Source organism: Suncus etruscus, chromosome 7 (genome assembly GCF_024139225.1).
Source record: "Suncus etruscus isolate mSunEtr1 chromosome 7, mSunEtr1.pri.cur, whole genome shotgun sequence".
NCBI classification, from domain to species: domain Eukaryota; kingdom Metazoa; phylum Chordata; class Mammalia; order Eulipotyphla; family Soricidae; genus Suncus; species Suncus etruscus.
In genome coordinates this window covers 16,400,623-16,418,644 of record NC_064854.1, presented here as the reverse complement: position 1 = coordinate 16,418,644, position 18,022 = coordinate 16,400,623, and the positions used below count along the sequence as shown (strand labels likewise).

General features: G+C 42.3%; 1 protein-coding gene across 3 annotated transcripts in view; it reads left to right on the top strand.

The window, feature by feature from the left end:
* LOC126013285 (aldo-keto reductase family 1 member C15-like) overlaps window positions 1-18,022 on the top strand; it is a 509,781-nt gene that overhangs the window by 108,415 nt on the left and 383,344 nt on the right. The window contains exons 8-10 of one of the 3 annotated variants that reach the window (XM_049776308.1): window positions 12,032-12,199; window positions 13,177-13,293; window positions 13,595-13,672. The exons of the other annotated variants lie outside the window; for them this stretch is intronic. Of the exons in view, the coding sequence (XP_049632265.1) occupies window positions 12,032-12,199; window positions 13,177-13,293; window positions 13,595-13,672 (363 nt within the window). The remainder of the gene's footprint in view (window positions 1-12,031; window positions 12,200-13,176; window positions 13,294-13,594; window positions 13,673-18,022) is intronic. 3 annotated transcript variants of the gene reach the window in all.

The window sequence follows — 18,022 nt, the reverse complement described above, 5'->3', positions numbered from 1 at the left end:
ATTTCACCCCAAGTATGTCCTGGGCAAGCCAGTGAGGTGGGTCCCTTGGAGGAGCTTGTTGGTTTCCCTAGGCTTTTCCCATTTCTCTCCTGGCTCCAAAGCAGGGGTCCTCAAACTTTTTAAACAGGGGGCCAGTTCACTGTCCCTCAGATCATTGGCAGATCTGACTATAGTAAAAACAAAACAAAACTTATGAACGAATTCTTATGCACACTGCATATATCTTATTTTGCAATGAAGAAACAAAACAGATACAAATACAATATGTGGCCCTCGGGCCATAGTTTGAGGACCACTGCTCCAAAGGGAGGGGCTGGGATAGGGGCTCTGACCTTCCGGCCTTCTAGCTCGGGAAGGATCTCCTTCCTTCCTGGGAGCCAGAAGGTTCTGCCAGCATGGAGTTTGGCAGCCCTCCGCCATGCCAAAGGCCTCTTTAACCAGGTCTAGGAAGGAGTGCAGGACATGGGTCACCCCAGCACCCCTCTACCTTCTTCCTCCGGAACTCCAGGGCTTTTCCTGGCCACATGGCTGGGCAAGCTAGCGAGGTGGGAATAGCAGCACAATAGGTTCTGGCTTTAGGACTTGCCAGGGAAGTTTCCTTATTAAACCTTTCCATTGTGAAACCGCTTGGGGGCTAGTGCCCCCGCGTGAAACACAATGACAAATATTTGGATAGCATTGTGTTTCATCTACTTGTCATAATCTGAAAGCCGTCCAGGAGCTCGTTTTATTCCTTTACTCCCTCACTCCCATCTCTTGTTACCCCACATTTAATCTTTTTTCTGTACTAATGATTTTTGTTTTGGCCAAGGTGGATTACATATCTTTCACAGTAATTTTTTGGGTGGAGTCTGAAGCTTCAGCAGGCAACACGTCACAGCAAGGTTCCATGCTATAGGCTTTTTGGCCAAGATAAGATGAAGATGCAGCCTCGGCTGCCCGCCACAGCCTTGTCTCTCCTTACTCCTGTCCCCAGGGTTATTCCTAGACACCTGCTCAGGGTCCCAGCAAGTGGGTTCCAGCAAGGTGCAATTTAAAAGAGACCCCAGGCTTTCTTGTTCCTGCAATGGGCTGGGAGGGGACTGGTGAACTTTCAACTTCCAGCAATTAGGAAGCAAATGCCTCTCGGGGAGTCAGAAGCTTCAGCAGGCAACAAGGGGAGGACATGGCTCCATGTGCTCTTTGCTTGTCCAAATCACAGACCAAAGTGGTGTCTCAGAAACACCCCCCTCCCTCTTGACTACTTCTAAAACATAAAAAGGACACGTGTATCTTCTTTGTATATCTCAGACGTATTCTATAACTCTTTTCGACCATCCTCATATAGTGAAAATTTTGCCCACTGGATTTGTTATTTGATTGTTTGATTTTCCCCCTTTGAGATCTGTTTTATAAGCAATACTGGTAGAAGAGTATCTCTGTATAGATTTCATGTTTGAACCAAGTTACGGGGAATGTTGAACTTTATTTGTCAGCCCCCAGATGCACCAACAATATCTTGTGGCATTGCTTCTCTTTTGCATAGGCACATTAAAATGGGAATATAATACATATACAAACAAGTTCTTATCTAATAGATATGGGAACACAAATATGGTAATGTAATTAGGCCTTTTACCCTGAACATTGGCATAATGATTTGGCTTAGGCCTCAGAAGAATGGGCATTGCTCACACACACCTGAACAATGCATGCCATCTATGGAAACAACCACAATTGTCTATAACATTACCAGGATCCAAGCCTCTACCAGGGAAACCCTACCTCTGCTTTGGCATTGACTTACTCCAAAGAGTGATCCTAACACCCAGACGACTCAGCAACAGTCTGCATGCAGGGCAGATTGCTCCGCATTTAATGGTATGCTGAAACTAGAGGATGCTCCACATCAGCCTGACATCGATGAAAGAAATGCACAGAATTCAGAGTCTTTAAGTCTAAGAATCTGATACCAATAATAGCTAAAGTGTGAAAAAGTTTCACCAGGACCATGGAGAATGACTCGGGTTGGACGGACTGGTATTCCTGGAACCCAGAGTTGGTCTTATGCCAATAAACTTCTGGGGTGAGGCCTTTTTGTAATGTGGTCAAGGATTTTTTTCCATTTACCCCATTTTTCTGGACCTATGGAAACAACATCGATTGCCACTATCACACCTTTACTATATTTTTTTACTCTTATCCTTTAAGGAAAAAAAATACAATTTACTGAACTTAAAAACAAATAACTGTAGTAGAATGCCTGTCTCGAATACAGGCAGGTGATGGGAAGGGGGGAGATGGTAATGTTACACTGGTAAAGGGGGTGCTCTTGTTATGACTGTAACCCAACTATGATCATGTCACTTAAATAAGAAATATATTTCAAAAAAAGAAAAAGAAAATAGATAGCTCAGAAATATATATCACACAAAAAATAAAACAAGAGTAATTGTGTATTGATCATTAAAAAAAATGAAGAGATGATTGGGATGCCAAAAGAGCCAAGATGATGGAAATTAGAGTGAGAAAGGTGTTCTTGTTCTATACCAGTGCTTTTCAACCTTTTTTGTGCAAAGGCACACTTTTTTCATGAAAAAAGATCATGAGGCACACCACCATTATGAAATATTAAAAATTTTAACTCTGTGCCTTTATTGACCACATAAAGCAATTCCCTTGAATAGAAATTAAATGAATGCAAAGAACTTATTTTTAATTACTTTATTATAAAATAATAAATCATTTTATAATTGTTCATATTTCTGTTCAGTTACTCAGGGTAAAACCTGGGCATGTTTGGCTGAACACAAAGTTGATATTCTGGCAGGAATAGAAGAAAGACACACGCATAGCTCTTCCTGAACAGCTCTCAGTGTCTCTCTGTCTTTATTTTTTATAGAAATCAGGCATGAAAAGCTCATCTCATTCAGATATGAAGTGAAAAATGAGGGCAATGTCAAAATATCTTTGTATGCCAGAACAGGGAACTACTCGGCAGTATCCCACCAAAAACTGTCTAAAGGTAGATCAGCAAATCTTAGCTTGAAACCATGATTTTGTCTCATTTCAGTTTGTTCCTCCTGCTCCTGTAAAGTCATGTCCTTTCCACCAACTGATGCTGAGCTATAAGGGACCTTCACCCAGTCAAGGCATTCAGTGGAGACTGAAGAGAAATAAAACAACAACTTCTCCTTGAGAGTTTTTAAATGTTTAACTATTATCTCACACAGTGCAGCAGTGTAAACACCTTGACATTGCTTAGTGAGCAGGTTTTCATTTCTGCCTTGTATTCGTGTGTTCAGTTCATTCAGATGATGAAAAATATCTTCCAGGTATGCTAGCCTTGCTCACCACTCATCACTTGCAAGCAGCTTTGCATAATCTGACCTCTCATTTGTCAGAATCACTTTAAGGTCCTCCCACAACTCATGCACACCAAACAAGACCTTGCCATGCAACAATAACCAGACCTCTGTATGAAACAGCAAGGTTTTATGCTTCGCTCCCATCTCCTCACACAAAGCTGCAAACATGCAACTTTTCACGGGTCTTGACTTTACGAAGTTTACCATGCATACAAAATCATCCAACATAGGAACTAGGTCTGCTGGTAAAGTCTTGGCTACAAGGGCCTCATGGTGTAAAAAAAATGTGTTCCAATCACATCTGGATTTCTTTCCTTCACTCTGCTTACAAAGCCTTTGGTGCGCCTGACCATAGCTAAAGTTCCTCCAATGCAGACACTTGTGCAGTTTTCCCAATTAAGTCCTCCTTGTTCAAGGTGTTCTGATGTGACCCTAAAATTTTCTTCTCCTGTTTTTTTTTTTTTTCTGGCAATGCCACTCCAGTCTACTCCACTCCTCTCTCCTCTTCTCCCTTTCTCTGTCCTGACCTCCCATCCCCTTCCATTTTTTCCTTTATTTACCTTCCTCTTCCTTTCCCTGCTCCCCTCATCTTCCTTTCCTTTTTTTAACTCCATCCTCCCTTTCTTTCTTTTCTTTTATTTCTCCTACATTACCCTTTCCTTCCTTTCCCTTATCTCCTTTCTCCTCTGCTTCCTTTCCTTTTCCTTATCTCACCTCTCCTCCCTTCCCCTTCTTTCCCTTCCCCTTCCCTTTCTTATCCTTATTTTCCTCCCCTCCTTTCCTTTCCTTTCCCTAATATACCCTACACTTCCCTTCCTTTCCCTTATCTCCCCTCCACTTTCTTTCCTTTCCCTTTTGTCCTCTCCCTTCATTCCCTTCCTTTCACTTATTTCTCTTTCCTTCCACTCCCCTTCCCTCCCTTTCTTCTCTCTCCATCTCTTCTCTTCCCTTCTCATCCCATGACTGCCATTTTAGACTCTTTAAGAAAAGAGGCCAGCTCCACACAATAACAATTATTTATTTAAAAAATGATGACAAGGGGCCGGGCGGTGGCGCTGGAGGTAAGGTACCTGCCTTGCCGGCACTAGCCTAGGACGGACCGCGGTTCGATCCCCCGGCGTCCCATATGGTCCCCCAAGAAGCCAGGAGCAACTTCTGAGCACATAGCCAGGAGTAACCCCTGAGCGTCACAGGGTGTGGCCCAAAAACCAAAAAAAAAAAAAATGATGACAAAAAATGATGACAGCTTCTTGCTTTTCTGCATGAACCAACTTTGGGCACATTAATTTCCCATACCTTACATCATTGTCCAGTTACATAAAATTGCTCCTGGTCCAATTCAGCCCAAATGCTCGTGTCCATAACCATGTTACCTTTTGGTGGCTTAGTCAGAAGCTCTAGACTGTGTCAGCATGCAGTTGTCTTTGTGTAAGCTTGAAATATCTCTGTGCCCATGAGAGATCCATCTGGCACATCAGTATAATTATTCAAATCAGCTCAACCTCCTAGCCTAATTTGACAAATTAATGGAAATCTCTAGCCATGGCCCAAACAATTGGATCATATTATACTTCTTCTTGGAAGTGCAGGAGTGTTTGGGAGAGAAAGTTCATTTGCCCTATGCTGTTTGCCCAAAGGAACTTGGCAGGGATGATCCCTCCCCCACCAAGACCTTCTTCTCGCCCAATCTTCACTGTGGGGATTCCAAGAAGCCTGCATATGGGATTCCACATGTGTTTGGCTTTTGAATGCTCAGGGAGCAGAAAGGGAACAGAACATTGCTCCCTCGATGGACAGGGGCTAGGGCAGGTCTTTCCATTCATCCTTGTTTGCTTGCCATGTATGTCCTCTACTGGAATTTCTTGGCCCCAGCCCAAATTCAATCTGTATGTCCAGAGCCAGGCACAGGGTCCCTGTGTCTGTCTTGGAGACATTTGTAAGAAAATTGAAGTTAAAGGAAACATTCTTTGGGGGGATTTCGACCTCTCTGCATTATTTCTCCTCCTGGTGCCCCTTCCAATTGCTGGGATGTTCCTGCTTTGCTCACCTCCAGAGGTGCCACACTGCTGGGTGAGTCGTCACTTACTCACTTGATGAGTTTGAGTTTTTTTTTTTTTGTTTTTGTTTTGTTTTTGGGCCACACCTGTCAGGGCCCAGAAGTTACTCCTGCCTCTGTGCTCAGAAATTACTCTTGGCAGGCTTGGAATCATTTCTGAGTGGCTGAATGCAAGGCAGATACCCTCCCTGCTCTGCTCCCACCCTGGCTCCCTGATTTTATCTTACATCACTGTTTCCCTCTCTGGGTTATAGAATTAGCATCAGGATCATGATTCTGACAACTCAGAGTTTATACTTGTCAGGATGGCCCCAAACCAGTGGTACTTTAAAGCTTGGTTTTGTTTGTTTGTTTGTTTGTTTGGGTCACACCTGACATCGCTCAAGGGTTACTCCTGGCTCTATGCTCAGAAATCGCTCCTGGCAGGCTCAGGGGACCATATGGGACTCCGGGATTTGAACCGATGACCTTCTGCTTGAAAGGCAAACGCCTTACCCTCCATGCTATCTCTCCGGCCCCTAAACCTTGGTATTTTTGCTGTGTAGATAGAATAGGAATTTAAAGCGATTTTTATCCAGGCCCAGAGGGGATGACTTAGGAGTTAAAGAGCAGCTATGTTAGGCCCAGGTGACATGAGTTGAAGGACTGGGTGTTAGTCTGGTTGCTTGTCTTTCAAATACAAACAGTAGAGAACAAGCAACTCCTAGAGACTGCCAGGAAAGGTTGTGCAATGGCCTTCACAGTCTCCTGGACTTTACTGTGGATTCCAGAGCTTCCTCCTCCTCCACACAGAGAAACTGCTGGAAGATTTTAGAGTGCTTCAGCCATATGCCAGCCTAGTGTAGAATGATCACAGTGACCACTGCTCCTTTTCTCTCTGGATCCTGTCCCACTCGGTCAAGTTCATAGATAAGTGGAAAGCAGCCTTGCTCTGGAAGCATCCCTTCCTGTTGACTGTGTCTTTAGAACTCAATTTACAAAGATTCAGAGATCAAGTCTATGTTTTTCTAAGTAACATGGACAACATTTTGGAGTTTATATATAAACATTTATGCATTTGATATATAAAGTTTCTATACCTCAATCACCACTACCAACAACAAAAAACAAAGAGCCTCAACTTCTCATGCCATCTTTGGTGCTTGCTTTTGCATTTTCATAATATTTTCTTTTGATGAGGATAAATTATAAATTTTTCAAAGTGTAGTTTATTAGCTTTCTTATTTAATATTGTTTGTGTTTTCTCTAAGCAATCTTTGCACTTGGGACATTGGTGATGGGAATGTTTCTTTCTTTTTATATATAAAATGCTAAACAATAATAAAAAAGGAAAAAAAGAAACACACACAAAAATAAACAAATTGAAAATTTAAACAATCCATTAACAATTTGGTTATTGATATATGGAGCTTAGTCTGCCATTGAATCTTTACATTCATGTTTTTCTAAATTTCTCTTGTTTAAAAAATTGATTTGGATGGTGACACCTGAATAAAATAATAAAGAAATAAAAGGATATAATCACTAATTACTATTGTTGTATAAGATTGATAGTATATCTAATTTTACAGAGATTAATTCTTAATTCTTGTTTCCTGAGTCTCCCAGGCTTATCTCAGAATGGGCCATGAGGTTGGTATCAGAAGAACAGAAAATTCCCAGGAAAATAATAACCAGAATCTTGAAATAGCAGTTGGAATCTTGAAAACGACCCACATACAGAATTACAGGTCCTCTGGGTTAGGGGTGAGGTGGATCTCACTCAGCCCTCGCCCTGTTGCTTGAATTCGTACTGTTGAAATAAACAGGATCAGTTTGGCTTGGCGTGCAGAGAGACTATGATGTGAAAAGCAAACTGGCTCCATAATTCTCTTGATTAGCTTGGTTTATTAATTCTTCACTGAAAACCCTCTTCAGACCCATCCACCTGAGATTAGAAATGTGGTGGTGGGCGACTTCACAACATGGGGTGATTTCACACCTGCTGACACCATGTTGGGACATTAGTATGTATGTGTGGAATCACAGAATTCAACATCTGACCCAGGATGGTGTTCTGTATTGATTTGGTGTGTGCCTGAGCAGAGATGCTGGAACAAACTCGTGGTCTGTAACACATTTGAGAATCTTTGGGCCTCATCTGGTGGTATTTCCTACTTACTAATTCTCTGAGCTCAGGATCATCACAGCAGTTCTTGGGATCACACGCAGTCCCATGGATTAAGCCCAGATTGGCCTCGAGCAAGCCAATGTGGCATCTCTTCCTCTCTACTGGTTCTGATAGGTGCCATCAGCCAGTGGCTGCACAGTCTGGGAAATTCATTGTCTTGATTTAAAAGACTTGTATATGACAGAGTATATGGGGGTCACAGTGAGACTGTGTTTACCATATAGCACCCTGCTTGGAGAAGAGAGACATGGTGTGAAAGACTGTAGAGATATACAGCGTTGGGACCCTGCTTTCACTGGTGTTGGGAATCTTTACTGGGGTCAGGATGGCTCAAGGTAATTCATTGGAGAGTTTAAAGTTGAAGAGGTAGAGTTGAAAGCTGGGAAGATAAGAAAAAAGACCCTTGTGAGCACACCACACCACAAGAATGGTGGTATTAAATGGCCCCGAGACTGAGGGCTAGCAAGACTATCAAGACTCTGCTCAGGTTGTCAGTGAGACAACTAGATTCTCTGTGGAGGGGGACCTGGGCCTCTAAGATGGCATCAGGATCATTGTAGTGTGAATATATAAACTGGGACTAATAAGGCAGGAACTGAGTCTCCTTTCAGGCTTGTTTGAAAATTCCAGAGGAATGCATCATTATACACAGTGAGGAAGTTCCTGTTGTAGAAGGGTCCTTGTATAGTTGGATCTTGTTGTCCATGGGTCCTACTGCTGATGGGTCCTCCAGCATCCTTTCAGTTAATTGTGAGCCTGGTGTGAGGTTGAAATGTGTGAGCACTGTGCAGGGTATAGAGGTGGCTCAGCCACACTTCCATGTCCTGAGAGTGTCATGATGTGGTACAGAGATTGTACATGCTAGTGGGCCATCTACCAGCTGCTCTCCACAGGATCCAAGCCAAAGGAAGTACCCCAGGCCTCTCCTGAATGCCATCGTCTCCCTGTGAGACAGTCCTGCAAGAATAAGACCTAGCCCTATACATGGACATTCTTTATGAGGAAATCAAAATTAGAGCATCCCAGAAGTTAGATCTTCTAAGTTAAAGAAAAACAAGCATGGTTAAGATAAGTAACTGAAGGGAATGTACTTGTAAGCATGATATATGTCACATACTTGTTAGGAAATGCTTGTTCTGATATGCTCTTACCCCTCCACTTGTTTTTGGATATCTACTTTACTTCAGGTAATGTAGGAACATATCTTTGTCTGTCAGGCTTGTGTAGAGAAAGTATGTAATGTGTGTGAAAGAACCTTGGGTTTTCCAGTTTCTGGCTTGAGGGTCCTTGTATTGAGCTCTAATAAACTTTCTTTATTTTTATTTATTTCTGTTTCCGGAGAGTCTGTGTTGAAGAATTTTTTCTTTCCTACCAGTTCCAAGCTCTGGAATACACAGACCAGAGTTCAGAACGCCCTTGGATATTTGCTCATGTGCTCTTCCTAGTATTGCCCTAGGTTCTGAGTCCACTGTGCGTTGTGGGTATCATGGTTGACAGGAGGGAGGCAACCACTCTGTAGCTGTGAGCACCTCTTTTGATCCTCAGTGATTCTCATATCATCAGGGTCACTGGGTTCATTCTCAGCTGCCCTAGAGTTAGTTAGGTGGGTGGGTGAACGGGCCCCCTACTTTCTGCACACACAGGCAGAGACCTGGAAACTGCCACTCATGTCCAGTTTCTCTTTGTTAGACTTGGCTGCCTGCCCTGGTCAACCTATTGTCAGGAAATAAGAACCCTGGAACTTGCCTCCTGCTGGAGTTTGTACTCCGGGCAGTTAAGTAAGAACTATGGGCAACAGCGCTCTTTGGTAGTGATGGAGCTGAAGGGCGGTCGACATGTGAGGCTGAGTGACGGGCACCTGATGCCAGTGCTGGGTTTCGGCACCTATGCTTCTGAAGATGTAAGTTTGCTAGATTTGGGCCAGGGTATACCCTTAGTGCTGCAATGACCCATAGTACTGTGGCTGACAGAGCTCAAGGCCCCAAGTACTAGGTCTATGTGGGAGTATGGTAGGTAAGAAGGACCCAGGGCCTGGTACTCTCAGGTGACATGAAATCCCAGGTGTGTATGGTGTGAGATGTTGCCCAGAGCACACAACTATCTCTACCACGTGCCTGACACATTTGGAAATGAATGTTGTAAGGGCACAGATGATGCTGGCACTTCCCTCAGATTTTCTCTCACCTGAACTGCTTCCAGGTCACCCAGGGCACTATCTAGAGCACTTGGGTATTGGGCTGTTTGTTTCTCAGAGAGTATCTGGGGAGTATGTTTGGAAGTTAGAGTGATTTAGGTGTACCAAGACAGGAATCTGAGGGTGCATATCACACCACAAGTATGTCTGCATTACCCAATGTACTGCTTTGTTTGGGTTATTTGTGTTTCTGGCAATATCCAGCTGTGCTCAGATACCACTCCTGACTCTATGCTCAGGGATCACTCTTGGTGGGGCTCAGGGACCATATTTAAAGTTTCAAGGAACCTGGGTGAGCATCTTGCAGTCTTGTAGTTTTGCTCTGTATGCTGCCTGATTCCAAACTACCCCGAGAGCTCTTCATCAACTCTTGTTTATATTTATTTATTTATTTTAATTTGGGTTTGATTCACACCTGGAAATACTCAGGGTTTCCACCTGACTCTGCACTGAGGAATCACTTCTGGTGGTTTTCAAGGGACCAAATAGGATGCCAAGGTTTGAACCTGGGTCTGCTCCTTGCAAGGCAAACACCCTCTTTGTTTGCCATCACCCCGGCTCTGCTCACTGAATCTATGAAGTAGGATGTCTGGGTGCAAACTTGTGGGACCTTAACAGGAACTTTGAGATGTTTTTATTACTATCATTACTTGGACTTGGCTATTAGAGATAATACAAAATGTACACTGATAAATTTGAATAACACACCTATACTGATATATTACTATGACTGCCATGATGTTGGCAAATTAGCATGTGCTGAATCCTACTGGTGAATCTTACTGGCTTTGCACACATAGGCTTTTCTTTCTCTTTACATTTTTTTGTTTGCCACACTAGGCTATGCTCAAGCTCACTCCTGACTCTGTCATTCTGGGGCTTGGGGGACCATATCTGGTGCCAGGATTGAACATGAGTTGGTGTTGTGCCAGGCAACAACCCTTCCCACAGTACTTTCTCTCTAAGCCAGATCCAAAAGATTTTGAATTGTGTTTACTTGGTGCCCAGCAAAGTTTTATCCACTTCCCCATAGAGTTTGGGATGCTCTTCTACCCATCGTCCCCTCAGTTCTACACTCTGATCTTCACAGAGGACCCTGGAAGGCAGAGGGTTGAGGGTAGAGAAGCAGTGGAAGCTCACCTGCTAGAATAACTTAATGACAAGACAAAGCTATTATACAGGCTGTAATCCCATGAACAAAAGGGAGAGTGTGTCTAGAGTAGGGCCACTACAGTAAATAATTCTAATAGGCTAAAGAAAGATAAAACACTGGTCTGTGGAACTTTCCTCAATGTAGTGCAAAAGGAAGAGGCCTGCAGGTACTGCAATATTTATTCAGAAGTCAGGATCATCCACATAGAAAGGAACCTATCTAAAAGTTCTTTCCCACTTAGGTGGGTCTTTGATATGTAAAATAGGAAACCATCATAATTAAGGGTGAAGGCTGACATAGTCATTATAGTTAATGGTGAAGGCTGGTTAACCCAAAAGCAAAGTCCACTAACTTTGATCTGACTAAGCAAGCCAAGGGACAGGAACCTGTCATCTCCCCGCTGATCTCTCTGCCTCTCACTCTTTATTTCCAGTCTGAAGAGTCCCTGAGTGGGAGAAGCAGGTCCCAGGACAAAAAGTGACTTATGAAGCTTAGTGAAGGGGGATAAGCATATTCAGCCCCTTAAATCATGAGTCCTCTGTGGGTGTGGGTGTCTTAGTCTTTGTAAATACAGAATGCTGACTCCCTGAGTCCCTGGATCCTTTATTATCGGGCCTGGGTCCTGTTCTTCTCTGGGATGCCCACACCCTTGAATATGGAACCAGTGTGTGCTTTGCTCTTTTCCAGAGAGCATTGGTCTCATAGTGGCAGCAGCTTGTGTTGATGAGGGCAGAAAGGAGCAGAAACGTTTGCTTTCTGGGCCCAAACCAGTAGGTGGCTGTAGTGTCAGTCAGAGAGAATCAGAAATTCAGCAGCCCTACTGAGGTCTGACCTGGTTACAAGTCCTGTCTGAGGAAGGCAGTTTTCAGGGACCCTCCTTGTTCTGCTTTGGGTTGTGACAAGGCAGAGACTCAGGCTACCTTGCACCAGCTCCCCACCATGCTATGAGTCACCTAAAGCCCAAACAGCAGGTGTGCAGCAAGTGTGAGGCTGAGTTGAGTCACAGGAGCTGGGAGGCCATCAAGAAGGTGGCAGATGTCCCCTGAGCAGGAGCTAAGGAATGCTTCTCTTTGAGTGAGATGCTAACAGTCTTATGATTCATATCCTGCAGGTCCCTAAGAGCAAAGTTTATGAGTCCACCAAAGTGGCTATTGATGTCGGCTACCGACACTTTGATGCTGCCTACATGTATCAAAATGAGGAAGAAGTGGGAGAGGCCATGAGAGAGAAAGTGGCAGATGGCACTGTGAAGAGGGAGGACTTGTTCTACACTACCAAGGTATGTGGAAAGCCCAATTGTTGGACTCCACATGCTGTAACCCAATCCCAGGGAAATGGGTTTGAGCTGGTTAGCTGTGAAAAATTAATTATCCAAGCCGTGCATCTAGCTGAAATTTTTTTTTTTTTTTTGGTTTTTGGGCCACACCCGGTAACGCTCAGGGGTTACTCCTGGCTATGTGCTCAGAAGTTGCTCCTGGCTTGGAGGACCATATGGGACACCAGGGGATCGAACCGCGGTCCATCCAAGGCTAGTGCAGGCAAGGCAGGCACCTTACCTTTAGCGCCACCACCCGGCCCCAAGCTGAAAATTTTAGAATCAGAAGGCTTCGAACTTCTTGGTGTAGAGCCCATTTTACCAACCACATTTTATTTTTGCCATTCAATCATCCCTCAGGCTGGGGGTGGGTCCAATTACAGACAAAGTTTCTATATGGAGCTAATGCAATCTAAGTAAATTTTTACATTTCAGAAGCCTTGGGTGAAGGTCAGAGGGAATGATGAGGAAGTCTTTGTATTGGAATAAAATAAGATGTGACCTAACACCCAAACCTTTAGTTTCCCTTTTAAGGTCTCTTTTCCTTTCTATATGGTTGAGATTTTGGAGAAGCAAGAACTGACTTTGTCCCTTATGGTTTAAAACACAAGGTTAGAGAGCTCAGGATGGTATGAAACATGGGTGTGAGAGCTCAGGGTTGAAACTTTGTGTATAAGATATCAGACCAAGATTCTCTCCCTTTAGACCTGAAGCTGCCATTGCCCTTGGGAAGGTTTGAACAAACCTCTGGCCCTCAGACTTTGGAGCTATCCTAATTGGTGTTCAGGACAACAAGGTTCAGTGATCCTGTACTCATTATATGATTCAGCCCTTTGAACTGTTTCCTGGTCTTAAATGGTCTTCCATTTGATGATCTTGACTGGATTTGTTTCCTAATGGTGGAAATGATAATTTCCATGTTATTTCTTTGGACCCTGTAGGTGTGGTCTACTTTTCTTCAACCAGACTTGGTTCGTCTATGCCTGGAACGATCCCTAAAGAAATTGAAGCTGGACTATGTGGACCTCTTCCTCATTCACATGCCGATAGCTCTGAAGGTATCTGCACTTTGGTGGTGAGGAGGTGACTTCCTTCCCATTGTAGCTCCCAGACCTGTTTCTGGCTCCAACACTCTATAGGTGAGGAGGCTCAGGAAGGCAGATGTGTTGAGTGAGGGATTTCCTGCGCTCAGCTCTTACAAGAGACAGATGTCTAACTTCTAGTCCCAGTTACAAGGTATTCAAATCAGGATAACACACACACACACACACACACACACTCTCACATACACTCACAACACAACACAAATGCTATGAGCTTGCAGTGATTGAGATGTCTATAATGTCCTCTGTCCCACAGCCAGGAGAGGAGAATTTTCCCAAGGATGGTACTGGGAAGTATATCCTTGTGCCTGTGGATCTGTGTAAGACATGGGAGGTGAGTGTGGTCCTCAGGCCACCAGGTTGTCTTCATATGGGAGATCAGAGGTAAAGGGGTTTGTTCCCAATTGTGTTTACATTGTATTGAACAGTGAGTTTTGGGAATTTTATTGTTAAGTGGAGGAATGCAGTGTTCAAACAACTTCTGTTTCTATTGGATATTTGGGGGGGGTCTCTGGTATTTCTTGAGCCTTTGTTAAGTGGAAATGGGGTCTTACAGGGTCATTGCTCATCTGACTGGGGAGATGGGGTCCGTGCAGTGTATCCTCCTGTCCCCAGAGGGGTGAGGGTTGTGGCTTTAGTAGGTGGCTTAGTAGTATTTTTAGGTGAAGCACCAAAGGAGACTTCCATTTTTTTTTTTTTAGTCATCAGGGGGCCAGGCATGACACCTTCACACTGGAGACCATAAGTCTCTAGAGTTCTACCTGGGAGCCTATTAAGGAACTTAGCACAGTATGGGGAGAAGGCCAAAGGGGTCAAGAATATGCCTGGATGGGGAAGGTCTGAGAACCTTCTTTTCTCCACATATCTTGGAATTGGGATGGTCCTGAGTCTCACAGGAGGCTGGGGTGTTGGGTGATGAGTGCCTGTAATGGTACTGAAATTTCCTGTGGGAAGGGGGTGACCCTTGGAGGAGCCAGTTTCAGGAGAACAACTCACAGTAGCTCCTGATCAGAGCACAGGCAAGATGACATGAGTCCTCATGTGTCATTCCCAGGCACTGGAGAGATGCAAAGACGCGGGGTTAACCAGGTCTATTGGTGTGTCCAACTTCAACCGCAGGCAGCTGGAGATGATCCTCATGAAGCCAGGACTCAAGTATAAGCCTGTGTGCAATCAGGTGAGCAGGGTCCCTGCCCCTCTTTCTCATCTCTTTTTCTGCAGATAGTCTTATGGAGGGAACATCAGAAGGAGACTTGACCCATAGCTGTGGTTCAAGCTTCCATGAGGGACTGGCTGTGGACAGTCTTGTTCTTGTATGATCAGTGACAAATGTGCTCAATGATATGAACAAGCTTAGAACTAAAAGGTTGCACAGTCAGTTAGAAGATTGACAAGGCTCAAAGTCCTGTCAGCACTTAATTGTCAAGAGAAAGTTTAAGAATTGAGATGATGTTATTATCCACAAAGAGGTTTGAGAGCTATGTGTGTAGAAAGGACCTTGCTGAGAGTAGAATCCTGGGTGGGAGAGACTTTAATTTAGTAATTAAATTAAAACCCCAGAACTTAGTGATTTGGGCTTGGCCTATCATGACAGGAGTTATGATAGAAGCATAATTTAATCTGTAAATTTCCCTCATATTTTTAAAATGTAGAAATTTTAAGAAACATTACCCTAATTGTATACCATTCTAACTTTTTGTAATACGTAAAATATTTATTCATTGCAATAAATATCTCTATGCACATCAAAAACACTAACCATTGTAGAATAATAAATACAAACAAAATATCAATTTTTAAATATTTATAATATTCCTTTACAAGCTAGGAGTAAACAATACTTTCTGAATCTAGTCAGGGAAGCCAGAAATAACATGAGTGATTCCCAACTCAGTGCCACTTGCGCCAAGGTTTGTCCTGTCCTTTAGAAAAGCTCAATCATATTTGTAATCAAGATGTTTAAATAAATAAAAATATTTAAAAAAAAAGAAAAGCTCCTTTAGTACTTCTTGCAAAAACGGTTTCAAAGCTATTTTCTAAGCTTTTAGAGGACCATGATGCTCTTTATCTTTCAAATCTGCATGATAATCTAGTTGATAGGGCATTCTTGGTTAGATGTTCATTTCATTGAGTTGTACTATAACTTTCTACACTTTTGGCTTGTAGAATCTCATTTGTCTATGCTGCTGTGAATCTTACAAAACTTCCTTTGTGTATAGCTCTTTTTTTTTTTAATATATTGCTGCTTTCTGTATTCTGTCCTTATTTTTGGTTTGCCATTCTGAGAAATGTTTTAGAATTTTCCATATTGTGTCTAATTTTGGAAGGAGTCTTTGGGTAGTGAGCTGTCTATATGCCATAAATCTGGAAAACTCTTATCTGTGATTTATTTATCTTGTTTCTGCATCTACTTGACCTTTCTGGTCCTCAGATTCTGATAATTATTGTATTATTTCTTTTGAGCTCATTCCATACATCTAGTGTGCTGCTTACTTCTCTTAAGACCGATCCCAATATTCTCTCATTTTCTAGACATTTCTTTTATCTCACCTTGCATCATATTGATCTTTTCTCAGCTGCTGTAATGTGGCTGCTCAGAGCTTCTAATGAGTTTTTTGGTATCGCATGTAATATATCTCACTTCTTTTTTGTTTGTTTGTTTGTTTTTTTGGGCCACACCTGTTAGATGCTCAGGGGTTACTCCTGTCTAAGAGCTCAGAAATTGCCCCTGGCTTGGGGGACCATATGGGACACCGGGGGATCGAACAGCGGTCCTTCCTTGGCTAGCGCTTGCAAGACACATTACCTCTAGTGCCACCTCATCAGCCCCTCCAGATAGGTTCTTTATCATAGTTTCATTTTTCCTTTATCATTGCATTCTTGTTTCATAACCTCAGTCTGCTGTTTGATAATTTATAAGCTTGTTGGTAATTTTGTGCCTCCTTGTTATAATTTTTGTTTATTTTACTTGGTGGCTTATAAAATTTTTATTTATATTTTATATTTATTATATATTTTATATTTATTTATATTTTATAAAATATAACATTTTCTCCATTTAGTTTTCTAGTGTTGTTTCTGAAATGGGGGCGATGAATCATTATAGTCTTTTTAGACCCTCTAGAATATACTTAAGGATTAAGATAGGGCCAATATTTTCCTTCTCTTTCTGTCTTATGAGCTGTTGTGGTGGCTCATTAATATCTGAAATATTAGCTATAAAGGTTACTGGTACTTAGCCAGAGTTGGCTTCCTATGATGAGTAGGTCAATGATTTCAACTAAAATTTTATCTCATCTGAAATCATAGAGCTGTAAGCAGATATTCCTCTAGCTTTCATTCTCTTTGCTTTCTAATTTTTTTTTTTTTGATAGAATGTACCGGGTAATACTGATACGTTACATTGGCTGTACACTCAAAATATATGCTTAGATGTGTTAACAGGCCATATGGGATGCCAGAAATTATATCCAGGTTGAAAGTGTGCAATTATATGCTCTATGCATTGTACTATTTGATCTTTCTCTCAGCAATACTTTCTTGTTACAAATAACATACAAGTGGTGGAGTGTTTTTTTGTGATTTTTTATTTGTTTGATAACTTTTCACCCTCCTCCCCCTTTTATAATCTTTAAATATATTTAACTTATATATTATATTTCTCTTTGCTCATCCCATTTTCTTATTCCTCACATTCTGTCTCCACCACTCTCTTAACCTCTTCTTCCTACACTTCTTCTTGCTTCTTATGCCTCCCCTTTTACATGCAAAAGAAATTAATTCGCTATCCTCTTTAGTTTACAATAAAATTGATATTGTACCAGAGATATTCCTGTACTTGGAAGTAAGATGTGAAGATGGTCACAGGGACCACCTTGTTGTTGTGGCTCATGATTTGTAACGAGAAACACAGCTACTTATCCAGGCAGTAACTTTGCTTCCTAAAAACACAGCCATCATCATTTTGTCAGCACAGGCTTTTTCAGGGAACCTGACCATATGACATAACATGTTTCATATCTTTACTATCCCAGTATGCACAAGGTCAGATGTCCTGGGCTCAAACTATAACTTATCTGCTAGCTCTGATTCAGTTGTATCTCTCATGACCTTGTTTTTTTTCTTTTTTTCCAGTGGAAATTGCTTTTAGGAATTTCTGAATCTACTCATTACAACAATTAACAAAGAACCAGAACAAGTCAGTTTACTCAGTTATGTCAACTATGTTATTCAGCTCTTAGAGGTCTGTGGAAGATCATGCTTGAACAAACTTTCTGTCTGCTCCTAACTCAGCAGAACTTCTCTCTGGCTTTGTCTTGGCTCATTGTTCTGATGTCTCTATTTTTCATCCCTGCAGGTGGAGTGCCATCCTTACCTGAACCAGCACAAGCTGCTAAATTTCTGCAAGTCCAATGACATTGTCCTTGTGGCCTACAGCGCCCTGGGCTCCCAACGACACCCTATGTGGTAATGAGAACATCTCTATTACTCTAAGAAATTTATTCATGGTAAAAATTTCTGGTAAAATCGAGTTTGAATATTTTGAAGTGGATGTCTTAAAACCACTGTAGTCAATTCTATGTAGCACTGGGGTGAAATAATCACCACCATTTCATTCTCCCTCTTTCACTAAGTCTTTTTACTCAAACTTAACTGTACTGACTAGTTTTGTTGATCATTTGAT